Source organism: Oncorhynchus gorbuscha, linkage group LG01 (assembly GCF_021184085.1).
Source record: "Oncorhynchus gorbuscha isolate QuinsamMale2020 ecotype Even-year linkage group LG01, OgorEven_v1.0, whole genome shotgun sequence".
Lineage (NCBI taxonomy): Eukaryota > Metazoa > Chordata > Actinopteri > Salmoniformes > Salmonidae > Oncorhynchus > Oncorhynchus gorbuscha.
Window position 1 is genome coordinate 44,286,788 of NC_060173.1, and position 22,609 is coordinate 44,309,396.

General features: G+C 46.1%; 1 protein-coding gene across 2 annotated transcripts in view; it reads right to left on the reverse strand.

The window, feature by feature from the left end:
- LOC124038296 (A disintegrin and metalloproteinase with thrombospondin motifs 20) overlaps positions 1-22,609 on the reverse strand; it is a 153,705-nt gene that overhangs the window by 73,633 nt on the left and 57,463 nt on the right. For both annotated transcript variants that reach the window (XM_046353999.1, XM_046354009.1), the window contains one exon: positions 21,963-22,067. In XM_046353999.1, coding sequence (XP_046209955.1) covers positions 21,963-22,067 — 105 coding nt within the window. The remainder of the gene's footprint in view (positions 1-21,962; positions 22,068-22,609) is intronic.

The following is a 22,609-nucleotide window of genomic DNA, read 5'->3' on the forward strand; positions in this document are numbered from 1 at the left end:
ATGGAGTATAAGGAATATACATGATGACAGGCAGGTGTTAAAAAGCCCGGGGGGATGAACTAAACAAAACCACAAACATTTCCATAATTCAGACAAGTTTTGAGTAATGATCTGGCCTTTCTTATCCCCCCAACTCCTCAGCTCACCCTCAACATTCCACATGCTGGCCAATTTTGTAATGACATTAGCCAAATGAATTCCACAGCTATATTAGATTTGTTCTAAAGACACAAAGTGGAATGTGCTAAAAACTAACCACTCACACACATGAGTAGACACAGAAATGGGTTCCACACAGTACTAAGGCGAGGCAGGCCTTTCTTTGGGTTGAGAAAACACTGAACACTATAGATCTCCGCTCGCTCAGGAAATGTAAAACATCATAGGAAGTGGTATGAGAAACATCTGAAGCCCTCCCAATAGAGTTGATTGAACCAATGAAGAATCTTCCTAATATAACGCAACACCGGAGAGCCAGGCAGAGCATGGTGGAGGCTTACTGACACTAACCTTACCTAAACTCAGCTTACTGAGTGTCTCTCACCATCGTCTCAGCATGCCTCCCCCCCGAGAATGAGGATTGTCAGCCAAGACCTAAAAAGTGTAACCCCCCCCTCCAGCCCCCTTCTCATTGCACTATGTTCAACCATGCACCTTGTGATTGAACGGGTTACCAGGTGCAAATTTCGGGATGGCTCTTAATGCCTCCAGAGGGGTGCTGGAGGTCCATGGCCGGGTAGAGAGCACCCCCCAGCCAATGAGGGGCACCCCTGGACATTTTAAATGTTTTTCACAAAATCATTTTAAAAAAGGGACAGTATGGTTGTATGGGACAGGGGAGGACCACCACGATGCTGCTGGGTAGTAAGACCTGAGCAACTGTCAAACACAAGTGTCTGTCAGATAGGACCAAAGCCCCTGTAAGCCTTTAAGGCATTCCACTCCCCTCTGGCGTTTCATGTTTACAACCGTTTTGTTTAGCTTCAAAAGTGTGTGTGTGTGAGTGTGTGTCTGTGTGTGTGAGAGAGGTGTGTGTGAGTGTGCTATATATGCTCTGAAGCATCTGGGGCCCCATTGATTGTAATTAGCACGTCTCAGGGATGCACAAATACAGCCTTGGAAAACGCTGCCGTGAAAAGACCTCGGTAAAGCTGGCATAACCCTTTAGGGCTCTGGACCACAGTTTCCTCGACAGATTGTCAAAATGTGTCCTCAATTGGGAATGCAGTGAGACATTTGAAGGCCTTGTGAGAGAAACTTGCCCAGCTGTTGCTAGCATTTGTTTCAAATTAAGAATTTTCACACGCACACACACACACACGCACGCACACACAAACGCACACACACACACGCGCACACGCACACACACACACACGTTGTTGCTTAACAACGTTTAGTGAGGCTTCATGTTGTTGAGGAGGGAAAATGCTTAGCTAACAGCAAACCAAGTCTCAGCATCTGCTCTCCTCTAAGTTCAGCTGGCTGGTTAGAGGTTGCGCCCTGTAATTGCGAGGAAGTTGCTCGAGAGTACATCATTTCTCCCCAAGCCATACATCATCACAGGAATGAGAGGGCAGAGGGATTGATTTAAAAACCTCCCAGTCTTTAATTTTAACACAGCCATTTCCAAAAGGCATCACCTTTCATGTTCTGGTTCTCACAGCCCCGGGTTGGAGTTCAGACAGACAGACTGGCCAGCCACAGCAGGACATGATTTGTATGCTTCTGTCCCTGACGGTCTGAACAGATCAGTACCACATCCATCTAGCTAGCTACCCCATCGCTCTACTCCTCAGACCCAAAACAGACTGGGTAGTGTGCTGCATATCAGGGGTCACTTTCAGATATAACACGATAGAGACCACCACCAGACCTCCATGAACGTGTTCAATCAGCAGCACAGTGTAAGCTAGCATGCATAGCCATGGGAAGATGTTTTGAATCAGCAGCACAGTGTAAGCTAGCATGCATAGCCATGGGAAGATGTTTTGAATCAGCAGCACAGTGTAAGCTAGCATGCATAGCCATGGGAAGATGTTTTGAATCAGCAGCACAGTGTAAGCTAGCATGCATAGCCATGGGAAGATGTTTTGAATCAGCAGCACAGTGTAAGCTAGCATGCATAGCCATGGGAAGATGTTTTGAATCAGTAGCACAGTGTAAGCTAGCTAGCATTATTTATAATTATTTATAATAATTTGCTTTAGAAATATACTTATTGTATATCATTGTTATATTAATCCAAACCAGTTCTTTAAATATGCAAAATGTGTTTTGTTTCAATCTGTTGAGACATTTTCGTTGGCTTAATTAAGTTCGATCTGTAATTGTGTGCTCTGTATTTAGTTTAAGATGCGTCATATTTCATACAATAAATATTATTAGCCTATTGCTGTCATTTTTTTGTGAAGGTTTAAACCAGTTTGCAAGTGTTTCGTTTCATTCTTTTGAATAATTGTTTTTGGCCAAATTAACTTACTGTTGTGTTTGCAACGCTATAATATCCTGCTCTTATTTTTCCCAATAAACAATGACTTGACTTACTTTTGATATTACCCTAATAAAGTTTAGAAACTTTGTTTGGTGGGTGGCTATTAGCCTATTATATTGCAGGCCTATGAAATGAAGGCAATGCGCATCATCACTCCAACTGACTCTGACAGGTGAGGTAAAACACTGTTTTAGGCCTACCAGAGTTACTCTGGTAAAAAAAATACAATCCTTATCTTTATAAAAAATGTTCTGATTGAAAAATAACGTATTAGCATTAAAAAACATAATAATAGCAGCCCTTTTCTGTACCCCTATATCTGTATAGCAAACACATTAGCCAATCTGACAAGGATAAAGAAATGCATGTTGGTGTCATAGCATGTCGCCGGCATATCTCAATCTCTCTCTAAGCTTCCTTCATAGACATTTTTTCAAGATGAATATCATACAGTGGACAAATAAGCCTATAGGAAAGGATCTACGCATGCAATGGCCTGATGTATTTAGTGCTTAAATCTTTGACAGCTGAACTGTGAGGTGGACAGTTATTGTTTTAGGAAAGTAAACACCAATCAAACAATAGGCAACACCCCCAGCACCCCTACTTCCCAAGGCTAGCATGGTACAGATCTCCAATAACTCTATCATAAGGCTGAGTGATGCTGAATATCTCCATACTACTGCTTCAACAGACTTGTAGAGGTGCAAGGTGAGAAAGGGGGGGATTTTTACAGTGCCCTTCGGAAAGACCACTTCACTTTTTTTATGTTACAGCATAATTCTAAAATTGATTAAATCATTTTTTACCCCTTTTTTTTTTACCCCTATACCCAATACCCCGTAATAACAAAGCAAAAACAGGTTTTTAGAAATTGTTTCAAAATTATTAAAAATAAAAACTGAAATATCACATTTACATAAGTATTCAGTATTCAAATTTACTCAGTACTTTGTGAAGCACCTTTGACAGCGATTACAGCATCGAGTCTTCTTGAGTATGATGGAGTTTCTCCAATTCTTCTCTTCAGATCCTCTCAATCTCTGTCAGGTTGGATGGGGAGCATCACTGCACAGCTGTTTTTGGGTCTTTCCAGAGATGGTCAATCGGGTTCAAGTCCGGGCTCTGGCTGGGTCACTCAAGGACATTCAGAGACTTGTCCCGAAGCCACTCCTGCGTTGACTTGGCTGTGTGCTCAGGGTCGTTGTCCTGTTGGAAGATGAACCTTCACCCCAGTCTGAGGTCCTGAGCGCTCTGGAGCAGGTTTTCATCAAGGCTCTCTCTGTACATTGCTCCGTTCATCTTTGCCTCAATCCTGACTAGTCTCCCAGTCCCTACCTGCAGAAAAACATCCACCACCATGCTTCACCGTAGGGATTGTGCCAGGTTTCCTCCAGATGTGACACTTGACATTCAGACCAAAGAATTCAATCTTGGTTTCATCAGACCAGAGAATCTTGTTTCTCATAGTCTGAGTCTTAAGGTGCCTTTTGGAAAACTCCAAGTGGGGTGCCGTGCCTTTTACAGATGAGTGGTTTCCATCTGTCCAATCTACCATAAAGGCCTGATTGGTGGAGAGCTACGCTGCAGAGATGGTTGTCCTTATGGAAATTTCTCCCATTTCCACAGAGGAACTCTAGAGCTTTGTCCGAGTGACCATCGGGTTCTTGGTCACCTCCCCGGGTTCTTGGTCACCTCCAAGGCCCTTCTCACCCGATTGCTCAGTTTGGCTGGGCGGCCAGCTCTAGAAAGAGTCTTGGTGTTTCCAAACTTCATCCATTTAAGAATGATGGAGGCCACTGTGTTCTTGGGGACCTTCAATGCGGCAGACATTGTTTGGTACCCTTCCCCAGATCTGTGCCTCGACACAATCCTGTCTCGGAGCTCTACGGACAATTCCTTCAACTTCATGGCTAGGTTTTTGCTCTGACATGCACTGTCAACTGTGGGACCTTATATAGACAGGTGTGTGCCTTTCAAAATCATGTCCAATCAATTGAATTTACCACAGGTGGACTGCAATCAAGATGTAGAAACATCTCAAGGATGATCAATGGAAACAGGATGCACCTGAGCTCAATTTCGAGTCTCATAAGAAACGGTCTGAATACTTATGTAAATAAGGTATTTCTGTCATTTTAATACATTTGCTTACATTTCTAAAAACCTGTTTTCGCTTTGTCATTATGGGGTATTGTGTGTAGATTGCGGAGGATTTCTTTTTTTTTAAAAAAAATCAATTTTAGAATGAGGCTGTAATTAATTAATTAATTAATCATTTTAACTTCATTATTTCAAAACAATACAAAAAATCTAGGTCCAATATTTGTTTTTGCAGTTCTGCTTCGTCAACAAAACAAAAACAATAACAAACGATCGTGTGGCGGACAGTGACGCTGTGTTTGGTATTTCCAATAGTGGTCTTATGATTCGGGGTACGCATATTGTTTAACAACAAAAAAGAACCTTGTGGAGAGATGTGAACCATCATGGGAAACAGTATCTCCTCTCTTCCTTGTACTCTAAGAGGTGAGATAGGGGCTTAGAGGGATGATGCAACCACAAGCTGAGAACCACCCCCTCAACCCCTCCCTCCATCCTCTCTACGCAGCAGTGGTGAATGAGTGGTTTGGCCCATAAGCTGTTCCATTCACATGTACCGATACTTTTACCTTTGGTGTTTGTTCCTCTCTCATTTCACATAGACAGATTCAAACCTAGGCTGAAGATAACAAAGGTTAAGACAAGAGGATTCTAATATCCCACAACTTAGTGCATAGATGCGGAAGAATTCTAAGAAATGGGACTAGCGATGCTAGTTAGCATCGGCGCTGGTCCCATGAATCTGTTCATTTTCAAAAGCTTCCCCAATGAATTATTAGGTTGTCCTAACCTGGGTATCTTCAACCTAGGGTCAAATTAGGCTACCTCTTCCTCTTCAGGTTCTCTGTGTTATGCAGGTGAATGAGGACCCAAAAGCGACTTGGCGAAAACAGAGTCTTTAATCCAGTAAAAGGAAATAGCAATACTCCTAGACAAATCGGAGCGGTAAATAAAGCATAAAAACAATTTCACTCGTAATCACGAGAACTGACTGGAGACTCGATAATAAACTGCAGGTTGCCTCGGGAAGGCACTTGACCGTAGCAGACTCAGACACCTGCTCACCACGCAGCATCTGAGGGAAACACGACACGACAGGGCGATACAAAGACACAGCACGGTGAACAATATACAAGGATCCGACAGGGCAGAAACGGAAAACAAGGGGAGAAATAGGGACTCTAATCAGGGGAAAAGATAGGGAACAGGTGTGGGAAGACTAAATGATTGATTAGGGGAATAGGAACAGCTGGGAGCAGGAACGGAACGACAGAGAGAAGAGAGAGAGGGAGGGAGAGAGTAAAAGGGGAATGAACCTAAAAAGACCAGCAGGGGAAAACGAACAGAAGGAAAAGCAAAATGACAAGACAATATAAGACAAAACATGACAGTACCCCCCACTCACCGATCCTGGCGCACTCGAGGAGGAATCCTGGCGGCAACGGAGGAAATCATCAATAAGTGAACGGTCCAGCACGTCCCGAGACGGAACCCAACTCCTCTCCTCAGGACCGTAACCCTCCCAATCCACTAAGTATTGGTGACCCCGTCCCGAGAACGCATGTCCATGATCCTACGTACCTTGTAAATAGGTGCGCTCTCGACAAGGACGGGAGGGGGAGGGAAGACGAACGGGGCGAAGAAAGGGCTTGACACAGGAGACATGGAAGACAGGATGGACGCGACGAAGATGTCGCGGAAGAAGCAGTCGCACAGCGACAGGATTGACGACCTGGGAGACACGGAACGGACCAATGAACCGTGGAGTCAACTTACGAGAAGCTGTCGTAAGAGGAAGGTTGCGAGTGGAAAGCCACACTCTCAGGACGCAACAATACCTTGGACTCTTAATCCTACGTTTATTGGCGGCTCTCACAGTCTGTGCCCTGTAATGGCAAAGTGCAGACCTCACCCTCCTCCAGGTGCGCTCACAACGTTGGACAAACGCTTGAGCGGAGGGAACGCTGGACTCGGCAAGCTGGGATGAGAACAGAGGAGGCTGGTAACCCAGACTACTCTGAAACGGAGATAACCCGGTAGCAGACGAAGGAAGCGAGTTGTGAGCGTATTCTGCCCAGGGGAGCTGTTCTGCCCAAGACGCAGGGTTTCTGAAAGAAAGGCTGCGTAGTATGCGACCAATCGTCTGATTGGCCCTCTCTGCTTGACCGTTAGACTGGGGATGAAACCCGGAAGAGAGACTGACGGACGCACCAATCAAACGACAGAACTCCCTCCAAAACTGTGACGTGAATTGCGGTCCTGAAACGGCGTCTAACGGGAGGCCATGAATTCTGAACACATTCTCGATGATGATTTGTGCCGTCTCCTTAGCGGAAGGAAGTTTAGCGAGAGGAATGAAATGTGCCGCCTTAGAGAACCTATCGACAACCGTAAGAATCACAGTCTTCCCCGCAGACAAAGGCAGACCGGTAATGAAGTCTAGGGCGATGTGAGACCATGGTCGAGAAGGAATGGGGAGCGGTTAGAGACGACCGGCAGGAGGAGAGTTACCTGACTTAGTCTGCGCGCAGTCCGAACAAGCAGCCACGAAACGGCGCGTGTCACGCTCCTGAGTCGGCCACCAAAAGCGCTGGCGAATAGAAGCAAGAGTGCCTCGAACACCGGGATGACCAGCTAACTTGGCAGAGTGAGCCCACTGAAGAACAGCCAGACGAGTGGAAACAGGAACGAAAAGAAGGTTACTAGGACAAGCGCGGCGACGCAGTGTGCGTGAGTGCTTGCTTAACCTGTCTTTCAATTCCCCAGACTGTCAACCCGACAACACGCCCATAAGGAAGAATCCCCTCGGGATCAGTAGAAGCCACAGAAGAACTAAAAAGACGGGATAAGGCATCAGGCTTGGTGTTCTTGCTACCCGGACGGTAAGAAATCACAAACTCGAAACGAGCTAAAAATAACGCCCAACGAGCTTGACGAGCATTAAGTCGTTTGGCAGAACGGATGTACTCAAGGTTCTTATGGTCTGTCCAAACGACAAAGGAACGTCGCCCCCTCCAACCACTGTCGCCATTCGCCTAGGGCTAAGCGGATGGCGAGCAGTTCACTGCGGTTACCCACATCATAGTTGCGTTCAGATGGCGACAGGCGATGAGAAAAATAAGCGCAAGGATGAACCTTATCGTCAGACTGGAAGCGCTGGGATAGAATGGCTCCCACGCCTACCTCTGAAGCGTCAACCTCGACAATGAATTGTCTAGTGACGTCAGGAGTAACGAGGATAGGAGCGGACGTAAAACGTTCTTTTAGAAGATCAAAAGCTCCCTGGGCGGAACCGGACCACTTAAAACACGTCTTGACAGAAGTAAGAGCTGTGAGAGGGGCAGCAACTTGACCGAAATTACGAATGAAACGCCGATAGAAATTAGCGAAACCTAGAAAGCGCTGCAACTCGACACGTGACCTTGGAACGGGCCACTCACTGACAGCTTGGACCTTAGCGGAATCCATCTGAATGCCTTCAGCGGAAATAACGGAACCGAGGAAAATAACGGAGGAGACATGAAAAGAGCACTTCTCAGCCTTCACGTAGAGACAATTCTCTAAAAGGCGCTGGAGAACACGTCGAACGTGCTGAACATGAATCTCGAGTGACGGTGAAAAAATCAGGATATCGTCAAGGTAGACAAAAACAAAGATGTTCAGCATGTCTCTCAGAACATCATTAACTAATGCCTGAAAAACAGCTGGCGCATTGGCGAGACCAAACGGCAGAACCCGGTACTCAAAATGCCCTAACGGAGTGTTAAACGCCGTTTTCCACTCGTCCCCCTCTCTGATGCGCACGAGATGGTAAGCGTTACGAAGGTCCAACTTAGTAAAGCACCTGGCTCCCTGCAGAATCTCGAAGGCTGATGACATAAGGGGAAGCGGATAACGATTCTTAACCGTTATGTCATTCAGCCCTCGATAATCACGCAGGGGCGCAGAGTACCGTCCTTTTTCTTAACAAAAAGAACCCCGCCCCGGCCGGAGAGGAAGAAGGCACTATGGTACCGGCGTCAAGAGACACAGACAAATAATCCTCGAGAGCCTTACGTTCGGGAGCCGACAGAGAGTATAGTCTACCCCGAGGAGGAGTGGTCCCCGGAAGGAGATCAATACTACAATCATACGACCGGTGAGGAGGAAGGGAGTTGGCTCGGGACCGACTGAAGACCGTGCGCAGATCATGATATTCCTCCGGCACTCCTGTCAAATCGCCAGGTTCCTCCTGAGAAGTGGGGACAGAAGAAATGGGAGGGATGGCAGACATTAAACACTTCACATGACAAGAAACGTTCCAGGATAGGATAGAATTACTAGACCAATTAATAGAAGGATTATGACATACTAGCCAGGGATGACCCAAAACAACAGGTGTAAAAGGTGAACGAAAAATCAAAAAAGAAATAGTCTCACTGTGGTTACCAGATACTGTGAGGGTTAAAGGTAGTGTCTCAAATCTGATACTGGGAAGATGACTACCATCTAAGGCGAACATGGGCGTAGGCTTGTCTAACTGTCTGAAAGGAATGTCATGTTTCCGAGCCCATGCTTCGTCCATGAAACAACCCTCAGCCCCAGAGTCTATCAAGGCACTGCATGTAGCACCGAACCGGTCCAGCGTAGATGGACCGACATAGTAGTACAGGATCTAGATGGAGAGACCTGAGTAGTAGCGCTCACCAGTAGCCCTCCGCTTACTGATGAGCTCTGGCTTTACTGGACATGAATTGACAAAATGTCCATCAAATCCGCAATAGAGGCACAGGCGGTTGGTGATCCTCCGTTCCCTCTCCTTAGTCGAGATGCGAATACCTCCCAGCTGCATGGGCTCAGTCTCTGAGCCAGAGGAGGGAGATGGTTGCGATGCGGAGCAGGGAAACACCGTTGACGCGAGCTCTCTTCCACGAGCTTGGTGACGAAGATCTACCCGTCGTTCTATGCGGATGGCGAGAGCAATCAAAGAGTCCACACTGGAAGGAACCTCCCGGGAGAGAATCTCATCTTTGACCACTGCGTGGAGTCCCTCCAGAAAACGAGCGAGCAGCGCCGGCTCGTTCCAGTCACTAGAGGCAGCAAGAGTGCGAAACTCTATAGAGTAGTCCGTTATGGATCGATCACCTTGGCATAGGGAAGCCAGGGCCCTAGAAGCCTCCCTACCAAAAACTGAACGGTCAAAAACCCGAATCATCTCCTCTTTAAAGTTCTGGTAATTGTTTGAACAATCAGCCCTTGCCTCCCAGATAGCTGTGCCCCACTCTCGAGCCCGGCCAGTAAGGAGTGAAATGACGTAAGCAACCCGAGCTCTCTCTCTAGAGTATGTGTTGGGTTGGAGAGAGAACACAATATCACACTGGGTGAGAAAGGAGCGGCACTCCTTGGGCTGCCTGGAGTAGCAAGGTGGGTTATTAACCCTAGGTTCCGGAGGCTCGGCAGACCAGGAAGTAACAGGTGGCACGAGACGAAGACTCAGGAACTGTCCAGAGAGGTCGGAAACCTGAGCGGCCAGGTTCTCCATGGCATGACGAGCAGCAGACAATTCCTGCTCGTGTCTGCCGAGCATGGCTCCTTGGATCTCGAAGGCAGTGTTACGAGCGTCTGTAGTCGCTGGGTCCATTCTTTGGTCGGATCCTTCTGTTATGCAGGTGAATGAGGACCCAAAAGCGACTTGGCGAAAACAGAGTCTTTAATCCAGTAAAAGGAAATAGCAATACTCCTAGACAAATCGGAGCGGTAAATAAAGCATAAAAACAATTTCACTCGTAATCACGAGAACTGACTGGAGACTCGATAATAAACTGCAGGTTGCCTCGGGAAGGCACTTGACCGTAGCAGACTCAGACACCTGCTCACCACGCAGCATCTGAGGGAAACACGACACGACAGGGCGATACAAAGACACAGCACGGTGAACAATATACAAGGATCCGACAGGGCAGAAACGGAAAACAAGGGGAGAAATAGGGACTCTAATCAGGGGAAAAGATAGGGAACAGGTGTGGGAAGACTAAATTATTGATTAGGGGAATAGGAACAGCTGGGAGCAGGAACGGAACGACAGAGAGAAGAGAGAGAGGGAGGGAGAGAGAAAAAGGGGAACGAACCTAAAAAGACCAGCAGGGGGAAAACGAACAGAAGGAAAAGCAAAATGACAAGACAATATAAGACAAAACATGACACTCTGGATTATGCCATGGTTATTTGCTTCATAATGTTCATGTTCAGGTATTAAATTGTCTGTATATGTGGATTCAAATCAGAAAGTTAGACAGGAAGAAAATATATGTTGTATCCAGCTTAAAAAACCCATCATTGTGAAGAAGGACATAGTATATCCTAATTTAATATATGTTGTATCCATCTTAAAAAGCCCTCCATTGTGAAGAAGGACATAGTATATCCTAATTTGTCTCAGTCATGTAGCAACCTCCTGTTAACCAATCCAAATGAAATCCATCCTCTGTCGCCATAAAGCTTCCATCCCTACCGTACAATATTATACGTAGAGATGACATGATGGAGAGAGCTAGCAAAACAACAATCAACTTGTTCAGCCAAAGCAATAGGTCTGTGATGATGGGAAGTGGAAAAAAGCCCAGAGATTAGCAGAGAGTGATATTGATACGAGTCAGAGATTCCAGAGCCTGAGCTCACAGGAATCATCGTACGACACTAGTGTGTTTGGCTGCCAGGGGGGCCGAGCCAACACTCCCCGCCTCAGCCAACACATTCTATTCTGCCTGAGCCTGGCTCTGCTTTTCAAGACCTCACTATTGCTCTCTAATTGGCTGAAATTAGAGGAGAGCAGCTTGCAGCTATGAGGAATGTTCAGATTGGAATAATACAACTAGGATTTCCTCTCTGGCTCTTTGACACAAGTCGTTCAAAACAACCTTTCGGAAAGACGTCCGGAAGCGTTATAGTTCAACTAAGATGCAGAACTCGAAGGAATTGACGGTCTTGAAATAAAACACAATTGAAATGTCCATCTACCGCACCAAGCAGAACAAAACCCACAAAAAAAAACTTCAACAGAGTTTTCTTTCAGTCACACACTCAGGCCTAAACACTGGGTAAGGTGCTTAATAACTGGTGGGCAACAACAACACATTTGCTTCATTCAAGTCAGGGCTGCATTCTTCTCGCCACCCACCAAGCTACTGTGAGGCTGCCTGCCCTGCGTGGTGAGAAGAGAGGCAGTGAGGGAGGGAAGGCTGTTCTCTACAAAGTGAGGGCCTGCCTTTGGGCTGACATGCCCTGATTGAATGCGCTGGTTGGCCCCAGAGCTACACACACAGGCAGGGCCCTTTTGAAGAAGATGCGAGGAGGATGAGGAGGGGGTAGGAGGATGGTGGCGGTATTTATAGACAAGTGATGGGCTGCCCTTGTTAACACACGGCCCACTGGGCCGGATGACAGAAGCACCGCCAAGGGTCACATGACCACATTACTCACTCCAGCGCCCAACAAGAGGAGAGGGACTGCCGCGCACAGAGAACATAGTGAGAGAGTGAGGGAGGGAGGGAGTGGGAGAGAAAGACAGAGTGTTTGGAGAGAAAGCGAGAGGGAGGAGAGCGAGAGAGAGCATACTAGAGAGCACAACATGAGCTCAGCATAGTGCCCCAGTTCCTTACTGATGTACACAAACGCATATTTTTTTTCACGTCCTATTTAGTAGACTTGCAAGCTGGCCTCATTTACTTAGAGGCCACATTATTATGATTTGTTGAATTTAATACGTTTCACTTTGGAGGAGATCTAACGAGGGAGAAAAAAGTTTTGACAGGCATTCATACATTTTTCAGGGCTTTTTGGAACACATTGAGGTAACTATTTATGAGAGACTATGTTTCCTTATAGTGGTTTAAATTACACATCAGGTCGGGCCTAATGTTAGGTTCAGAAATGCCAGTAAAATAATCAGTTCTGGTTAATAAGACAATACCTGCTGCATTTCCCCAATCAGGCCCTCACTATTTGCCAGACTTAAAACCTCCATCACCAGGGGCGCTCTCACACCTCAGAGCCAGGTGCCCCAGACCAGGCTCAGGATTCAGCCCATCCCCTAACCCACAGACCCCTAACCCACAGACCCCTAACCCACAGACCCCTAAATCCAAACCCCATGAGCCGGAGAGAAAGAGACAGAGAGGTCAGAGAGGGAGAGACAGAGAGGTCAGAGAGGGAGAGACAGAGAGGTCAGAGAGAGAAAGAGACAGAGAGGTCATAGAGGGAGAGACAGAGAGGTCATAGAGAGGGAGAGACAGAGAGGTCATAGAGAGACAGAGAGGTCATAGAGAGGGAGAGACAGAGAGGTCATAGAGAGGGAGAGACAGAGAGGTCATAGAGAGACAGAGAGGTCATAGAGAGGGAGAGACAGAGAGGTCATAGAGAGGGAGAGACAGAGAGGTCATAGAGAGACAGAGAGGTCATAGAGGGAGAGACAGAGAGGTCATAGAGAGGGAGAGACAGAGAGGTCATAGAGAGACAGAGAGGTCATAGAGGGAGAGACAGAGAGGTCATAGAGAGGGAGAGACAGAGAGGTCATAGAGAGACAGAGAGGTCATAGAGAGGGAGAGACAGAGAGGTCATAGAGAGGGAGAGACAGAGAGGTCATAGAGAGACAGAGAGGTCATAGAGAGGGAGAGACAGAGAGGTCATAGAGAGGGAGAGACAGAGAGGTCATAGAGAGGGAGAGACAGAGAGGTCATAGAGAGACAGAGAGGTCATAGAGAGACAGAGAGGTCATAGAGAGGGAGAGACAGAGAGGTCATAGAGAGGGAGAGACAGAGAGGTCATAGAGAGACAGAGAGGTCATAGAGAGGGAGAGACAGAGAGGTCATAGAGAGACAGAGAGGCCATAGAGAGGGAGAGACAGAGAGGTCATAGAGAGGGAGAGACAGGGAGGTCATAGAGAGGGAGAGACAGAGAGGTCATAGAGAGGGAGAGACAGAGAGGTCATAGAGAGGGAGAGACAGGGAGGTCATAGAGAGGGAGAGACAGAGAGGTCATAGAGAGGGAGAGACAGGGAGGTCATAGAGAGGGAGAGACAGAGAGGTCATAGAGAGACAGAGAGGTCATAGAGAGGGAGAGACAGAGAGGTCATAGAGAGGGAGAGACAGAGAGGTCATAGTGAGGGAGAGACAGAGAGGTCAGAGAGAGGGAGAGACAGAGAGGTCATAGAGAGGGAGAGACAGAGAGGTCATAGAGAGGGAGAGACAGGGAGGTCATAGAGAGGGAGAGACAGAGAGGTCAGAGAGAGGGAGAGACAGAGAGGTCATAGAGAGAAAGAGACAGAGAGGTCATAGAGAGGGAGAGACAGAGAGGTCAGAGAGAGGGAGAGACAGAGAGGTCATAGAGAGGGAGAGACAGAGAGGTCATAGAGAGGGAGACAGAGAGGTCATAGAGAGGGAGAGACAGGGAGGTCATAGAGAGGGAGAGACAGAGAGGTCATAGAGAGGGAGAGACAGAGAGGTCATAGAGAGGGAGAGACAGAGAGGTCATAGAGAGGGAGAGACAGGGAGGTCATAGAGAGGGAGAGACAGAGAGGTCATAGAGAGGGAGAGACAGAGAGGTCATAGAGAGGGAGAGACAGAGAGGTCATAGAGAGAAAGAGACAGAGAGGTCATAGAGAGAAAGAGACAGAGAGGTCATAGAGAGGGAGAGACAGAGAGGTCATAGAGAGAAAGAGACAGAGAGGTCATAGAGAGAAAGAGACAGAGAGGTCATAGAGAGAAAGAGACAGAGAGGTCATAGAGAGGGAGAGACAGAGAGGTCATAGAGAGAAAGAGACAGAGAGGTCATAGAGAGAAAGAGACAGAGAGGTCATAGAGAGAAAGAGACAGAGAGGTCATAGAGAGGGAGAGACAGAGAGGTCATAGAGAGGGAGAGACAGAGAGGTCATAGAGAGAAAGAGACAGAGAGGTCATAGAGAGAAAGAGACAGAGAGGTCATAGAGAGGGAGAGACAGAGAGGTCATAGAGAGAAAGAGACAGAGAGGTCATAGAGAGAAAGAGACAGAGAGGTCATAGAGAGACAGAGACAGAGAGGTCATAGAGAGAAAGAGACAGAGAGGTCATAGAGAGGGAGAGACAGAGAGGTCATAGAGAGAAAGAGACAGAGAGGTCATAGAGAGGGAGAGACAGAGAGGTCATAGAGAGAAAGAGACAGAGAGGTCATAGAGAGGGAGAGACAGAGAGGTCATAGAGAGAAAGAGACAGAGAGGTCATAGAGAGACAGAGAGGTCATAGAGAGGGAGAGACAGAGAGGTCATAGAGAGAAAGAGACAGAGAGGTCATAGAGAGAAAGAGACAGAGAGGTCATAGAGAGAAAGAGACAGAGAGGTCATAGAGAGGGAGAGACAGAGAGGTCATAGAGAGGGAGAGACAGAGAGGTCAGAGAGAGAAAGAGACAGAGAGGTCATAGAGAGGGAGAGACAGAGAGGTCATAGAGAGAAAGAGACAGAGAGGTCATAGAGAGGGAGAGACAGAGAGGTCATAGAGAGAAAGAGACAGAGAGGTCATAGAGAGGGAGAGACAGAGAGATCATAGAGAGGGAGAGACAGAGAGATCATAGAGAGACAGAGACAGAGAGGTCATAGAGAGACAGGGACAGAGAGGTCATAGAGAGACAGAGACAGAGAGGTCATAAAGAGACAGAGACAGAAAGGTCATAGAGAGGGAGAGACAGAGATGTCATAGAGAGGGAGAGACAGAGAGGCCATAGAGAGACAGAGACAGAGAGGTCATAGAGAGGGAGAGACAGAGAGATCATAGAGAGACAGAGACAGAGAGATCATAGAGAGACAGAGACAGAGAGGTCATAGAGAGACAGGGACAGAGAGGTCATAGAGAGGGAGAGACAGAGAGATCATAGAGAGACAGAGACAGAGAGGTCATAGAGAGACAGGGACAGAGAGGTCATAGAGAGACAGAGACAGAGAGGTCATAGAGAGACAGAGACAGAGAGATCATAGAGAGACAGAGACAGAGAGGTCATAGAGAGGGAGAGACAGAGAGATCATAGAGAGACAGAGACAGAGAGATCATAGAGAGACAGAGACAGAGAGGTCATAGAGAGACAGGGACAGAGAGGTCATAGAGAGGGAGAGACAGAGAGATCATAGAGAGACAGAGACAGAGAGGTCATAGAGAGACAGGGACAGAGAGGTCATAGAGAGACAGAGACAGAGAGGTCATAAAGAGACAGAGACAGAGATGTCATAGAGAGGGAGAGACAGAGAGGCCATAGAGAGACAGAGACAGAGAGGTCATAGAGAGACAGAGAAAGAAAGGTCATAGAGAGGGAGAGACAGAGAGGTCATAGAGAGAAAGAGAGGGAGAGACAGAGAGGTCATAGAGAGGGAGAGACAGAGAGGTCAGAGAGGGAGAGACAGAGAGGTCATAGAGAGACAGAGAGGTCAGAGAGGGAGAGACAGAGAGGTCATAGAGAGACAGAGAGGTTAGAGAGGGAGAGACAGAGAGGTCATAGAGAGGGAGAGACAGAGAGGTCATAGAGAGACAGAGAGGGAGAGACAGAGAGGTCAGAGAGGGAGAGACAGAGAGGAAGAGACAGAGAGGTCATAAAGAGGGAGAGACAGAGAGGTCATAGAGAGACAGAGAGGAAGAGACAGAGAGGTCAGAGAGGGAGAGACAGAGAGGGAGAGACAGAGAGGGAGAGACAGGGAGGTCATAGAGAGGGAGACACAGAGAGGTCATAGAGAGGGTCTCTATGGAATGAAAGACCAGGAGATGGTAAAGGTGAGTAGGATGAGTCTAAATGAGACAGAGAGAGACCCATATTTATCATCATTTACTTTCCTTTATGCACATCGTTACAACACTGTATATATACAGTTGAAGTCTGAAGTTTACATACACTTAGGTTGGAGTCATTAAAACTTGTTTTTCAACCACTCCAGCAATGGAATGTTAACAAACTATAGTTTTGGCAAGTCAGTTAGGACATCTACTTTGTGCATGACACAAGTCATTTTTCCAACAATTGTTTAGACAGATTATTTCACTTGTAATTCACTGTATCACAATTCCAGTGGGTCAGAAGTTTACATACACTAAATTGACTGTACCTTTAAACAGCTTGAAAAATTCCAGAAAATTATGTCATGGCTTTAGAAGCTTCTGATAGGCTAATTGACATCATTTGAGTCAATTGGAGGTGTACCTATGGATGCATTTCAAGGCCTACCTTCAAACTCAGTGCCTCTTTGCTTGACATCATGGGGAAATCTAAAGAAATCAGCCAAGAACTCAGAAAAACAATCATATACCTCCACAAGTCTGGTTCATCCTTGGGAGCAATTTCAGGAATTCAGGAATTAGACACGTTCTGTCTCCTAGAGATGAATGTACTTTGGTGCGAAAAGTGCAAATCAATCCCGGAACAACAGCAAAGGACCTTGTGAAGATGCTGGAGGAAACAGGTACAAAAGTATCTATATCCACAGTAAAGCAAGTCCTATATCGACATAATCTGAAAGGCCGCCCAGCAAGGAAGAAGCCACTGCTCCAAAAGCGCCCCCCAAAAAAGCCAGACTACGGTTTGCAACTGCACATGGGGACAAAGATTGTACTTTTTGGAGAAATGTCCTCTGATCTGATGACACAAAAATAGAACTGTTTGGCCATAATTGCAAGCCGAAGAACACCATCCCAACCGTGAAGCACGGGGGTGGCAGCATCATGTTGTGGGGGTGCTTTGCTGCAGGAGGGACTGGTGCACTTCACAAAATAGATGGCATCATGAGGTAGGAAAATTATGTGGATATATTGAAGCAACATCTCAAGTCATCAGTCAGGTCGCAAATGCGTCTTCCAAATGGACAATGACCCCAAGCATACTTCCAAAGTTGTGACAACATGGATTAAGGACAATCAAGTCAAGGTATTGGAGTGGCCATCACAAAGCCCTGACCTCAATCCTATAGGAAATGTGTGGGAAGAACTGAAAAAGCTTGCGTGAGCAAGGAGGCCTACAAACCTGACTCATTTACACCAGCTCTGTCAGGAGGAATGGTTCCAAAATTCCAAAATGGGAAGCTTGTGGAAAGGCTACCTGAAGCGTTTGACCCAAGATAAACAATTTGAAAGCAATGCTACCAAATACTAATTGAGTGTATGTAAACTTCTGACCCAATGGGAATGTAATAAAATAAATAAAAGCTGAAATAAATCATTCTCTCTACTATCATTCTAACATTTCACATTCTTAAAATAAAGTGGTGATCCTAACTGACCTAAGACAGGGAAGTTTTACTAAGATTAAATGTCAGGAATTGTGAAAAACTGAGTTTAAATATATTTGGCTAAATTGTATGTAAACTTCCGACTTCAACTGTACATAATATGACATTTGTAATGTCTTTATTATTTTGGAATTCTGTGAGTGTAATGTTTACTGTTCATTTTTATTGTTTATTTCACTTTTGTATATCATCTACTTAATTTGCGTTGGCAATGTTAACATATCTTTCTCATGCCAATAAAGCCCTTGAATTGAAATGAATTTAATTGATAGAGGGAGTGAGAGAGAGAGAGAGAGATAAAGAGAGAGACAGAGACAAAAAGGGAGAGAGAGAGACAAAGAGAGAGAGAGAGACAGAGAGAGAGAGAGACAGAGAGAGAGAGAGAGAGAGAGAGAGAGAGAGACAGAAGAGAGAGGACAGAGAGAGAGAAAGAGACAGAGACAGAGAGAGAGAGAGAAGAGATAGACAGAGAGAGAGAGAGATAGACAGAGAAAGAGACAGAGACAGAGAGAGAGATGACAGAGAGAGAGAGAGAGAGAGAGAGAGAGAGAGAGAGAGAGAGAGAGAGAGAGAGAGAGAGAGAGAGACAGAGAGAAAGAGATAGACAGAGAGAAAGAGATAGACAGAGAGAAAGAGATAGATAGAGAGAGAGAGAGAGAGAGAGAGAGAGAGAGAGAGAGAGAGAGAGAGAGAGAGAGAGAGAGAGAGAGAGAGAGAGAGAGAGAGAGAGAGAGAGAGAGAGAGAGAGAGAGAGAGAGAGAGAGAGAGAGCGGATATGATACAGAAACATACACACCGCACACATGCACATACAAATGCACACAGAACAATGCAGAGTGACACTCTCCACATAAAAGGCTCCAGTTGAAGCAGGTGAGTGCTGGAATGGGATGCCCCCTCTCTTTCAACTTCCCCCACTTCAAAGCACCCCCATCTGGAGATGACACCAAGCCCTTAGCATCATACAAAAGGTGGTGGCACCAAAGAGATGAAAAATGGCTGAAAAACCCCTTTGTGTTCTTTTTTTAAGCATTTAAAGTGCATGAAGCGAAAATACTGTACTTGAGTGTGTCCCAAAGACAGACCTGTTGTGCTGTAGGATACTATTGTGGATAGTCTGGGAACAAGCCAGAATTTCTCAATCAATCAGATTTTATAAATGCCATTTTACATCAGGAGTTCTCACAAAGTGCTATACAGATACCCAGTCAAAATCCACCAAGAGGAAGCACTGCAGTTGCAGAAAAGGCAAGAACCTAGGAAGAAACCTAGAGAGGAACCAGGCTCTGAAGAGTGGCCAGTCCTTTTCTGGCTGTGATTATAAGAGTACATGGCCATTAAGGCGAGATCGTTCTTCAATTTATATTAGATAGATTAAACAGGATTGATGGCAATTGACTCCTGGGATAAGTCATGTTCCATAGTATGTTATGTTCTAAACACATAATTATTAAGGTTATAAAACAGAAGATAAAGGATATATATATATATATATATACACATACAGGTCGTCATGGCAATCAATCAGGTGTGATTAAATCTTCTCTCGACAGTTTCCCACAATCCAACACAGTTAATGACACACATAGGTGTTTAGAGTTGATATCCCACGACAGTTACATTATACTGCAGCTGTTTTGGTTGGATTAAGATGTTAGCCATCCCAAGGTGATTTATCTTCATTTAAGTGTAGTAATCCAAGCCTTAACAGGATGGTACAGGGGGGGAAATACAGAGATTGTGGAACATATTGCTTACATGGGAACACACTCAATATATTTTATATAGAGTGCTAACCCTCTTGTTTTTTCTTACCAATGTAAAGTATATTACGTCACTGGCGAATCATTTTGCTTATTTTAACAAAGAATGTCTCAATACAAGTAATTACAAGTGATTTATCTTAATTCAAGGTATTTTTCAAGATAATTTAACTTACGGTAAAAAATCTTGAGACATTTCTTGAAATAAGATAAATGACTTGATTGATTAATTTAGCTTATTTTAACCCCAAAAAGATGTAATACAAGTAATTTATCTTATTTCAAGAAATTTCTCAAGATTTTTGTACCTTAAATGACCTTATTTTTTACCAATATATTTTTGTAGATATTTTTCTATATTTACCTTAATTTACCTTATTTTTAACCAATATATTTTTCAAGATATTGAAAAAGATAAAATATCTTGAAATTAAATAAATGGCTTGTATTTAGCCGTTTTTAGGTTAAAATACAGTAGGTAAAGTAGATAAAGGGCCTCATTGCTAAAATCCCAAAGTATCCCTTTAAGTAAATTAATGTAAGATATTTACGCTTGCTTAAATTTCACTTTTTACAGTGGGGGGAGTTAACTAGAAGATAAGGTCCTCTCCTTCTCACCCCACCACCACCAACACCACCCCTAGCCCACCTCTCCCTCCTTTCCCTCCTCCTCTTTCCTCTCCTCCTTTTTGGAATCATTGATGTGAGGTCTATTGTGTGAGCTGAGCTGAGCTGAGCAGAACAGAGCTGAGCAGAGTGGAGGGAGTGTAGAGCTGCATGGCCTCAGCCTTGGGCTCTGTTATGGCCTGTCCACTGACCCACTTACCTGCCTTTTAAAGAGGTTTTAGGGTCACGGGTTCACAACTTGGTGACTCAACTGTGAACGGCGGGCGGCATCTCCTTTCAAAGTGCCCGAGTCTTCACCTCTACTGCTCCCCTCCCTTTCTCTTCCTCTATCTCCCTCTCTCCCCATGTCCCCTCTTTTCACTCTTTGACCAAACACCATCTCACCCTCCTCTCTTCTCCGCAGCCCCACATCATCCCCCCATTCCTCCAGCCCCATATCATCCCCCATTTCCTCCAGCCCCATATCATCCCCCCCATTCCATTCCTCCAGCTCCCATCCCCACATTCCTCCAGCTCCCCAGCCCCATCATCCCCCCATTCCCCCCAGCCCATATCATCCCCCCATTTCCCCAGCCCCATATCATCCCCCATTCCCCCTCCAGCCCCATATCATCCCCCCATTCCTCCAGCCCCATCCCTCATCCCCAGCTCCATTCCTCCAGCCCCATATCATCCCCAGCATTCCTCCAGCTCCATATCATCTTCCCCATTCCTCCAGCTCCATATCATCTCCCCATTCCTCCAGCTCCATATCATCCCTCCATTCCTCCAGCTCCATATCATCCCCCCATTCCTCCAGCTCCATATCATCCCCCATTCCTCCAGCTCCATATCATCCCTCCATTCCTCCAGTTCCATATCATCCCCCCATTCCTCCAGCCCCATATCATCCCTCCATTCCTCCAGCTCCATATCATCCCCACATTCCTCCAGCTCCATATCATCCCCCCATTCCTCCAGCCCCATATCATCCCTCCATTCCTCCAGCTTCATATCATCCCCCCATTCCTCCAGCCCCATATCATCCCTCCATTCCTCCAGCTTCATATCATCCCTCCATTCCTCCAGCTCCATATCATCCCCACATTCCTCCAGCTCAATATCATCCCCCCATTCCCCCAGCCCCATATCATCCCCCCATTTCCCCAGCCCCATATCATCTTAATTTAAGGTTAGGATTAGGGTTAGCAGTGTGGTTAAGGTTATGTTTAAAATTTGATTTTATGATTTTATGGCTGTGCTAGCTCGGGAACACTTTACAGAGCAGTCTCCATGACTGATGAGAAACGCCAACCTGATTCCTCCAGCCCATCTAACCCCTCTCTACCCCCCCTCTCCCCAATGATTTCACCTCTCCTTCTCCTCCAGCCCTGTTTTACTCTTCTTTCCCTGAGCACCTTCCTCAGTACCTTTCACTATGTACCCACCACCACCCCTGCCACAGTGCTAATTAGCATAGTCTCCCAGGGCAGTGAGAACATGAGGTTTAATGAATGTAGGGGCCTCAGAGTACGGTTAAGGCTAATGTTCAAGCTTCAGGTTACTCGCTGAATGTTTCGTTTGAAATATGCTCCTTGATAACAGAAATGCAAAACATGAACAGTGGTATGACAGTAATACTGCAGTAGATAATACACCTTGTTTGTCATCCTACCCTCCATTTAAACTTCATTACTCGATCCAACGCAAGAAATACAACATTCTGTCCTACCATTCCATGTCCACAGTCTGTCCCATCAGCCAAGGGCATGTGCTGTGTCCGACACCCTTTATGGTCCCCCTCAGCACTCGTACACCAAAGCCTCTTGCATTGTTTCTGTGTGGAGAGAGAGATAGGGGGGTGGGTGGGGGGGGGCAGAAATACATGGGGGAGAGAGAGAGACATGTGGGGGAAAGGGTGAAGAGAGAGACACGTTGGAGAGATAATGGGAGAGACAGTGAGGAAGGAAGAATTAAACACTGTTGCAAAATCCCACTGCCCACTGCATGAGAATCATTCAACTGTTTAACACTAAACTATAAATCCCTAATATTGACAGTCAGACAGGAGACAGGAGACCTCTACTGTACCAGTGAAATGTGTAACAGACTTGCCACCAGGGCAGCTGTTACTGTGACTATAGATTAGCTACCCATGACTCCAGAAGTCTCCAACCAGACGAGAGCGGGCCGAGCCTACAGGGTAAGTGACTGGCAAGAGAAGCATTTCTTCATTCACCGCCGGATGTTCAACATGAGAACGTGTGCTGCTCTGAAGGAAACCAACCTGCCTCCCAGCAGTCTGTTAAACCTGAACAAAGCCAATTGTCTCATGAAACCCCCAAAGCTGTCCGTCATACAGACAGCTCATGACAAACA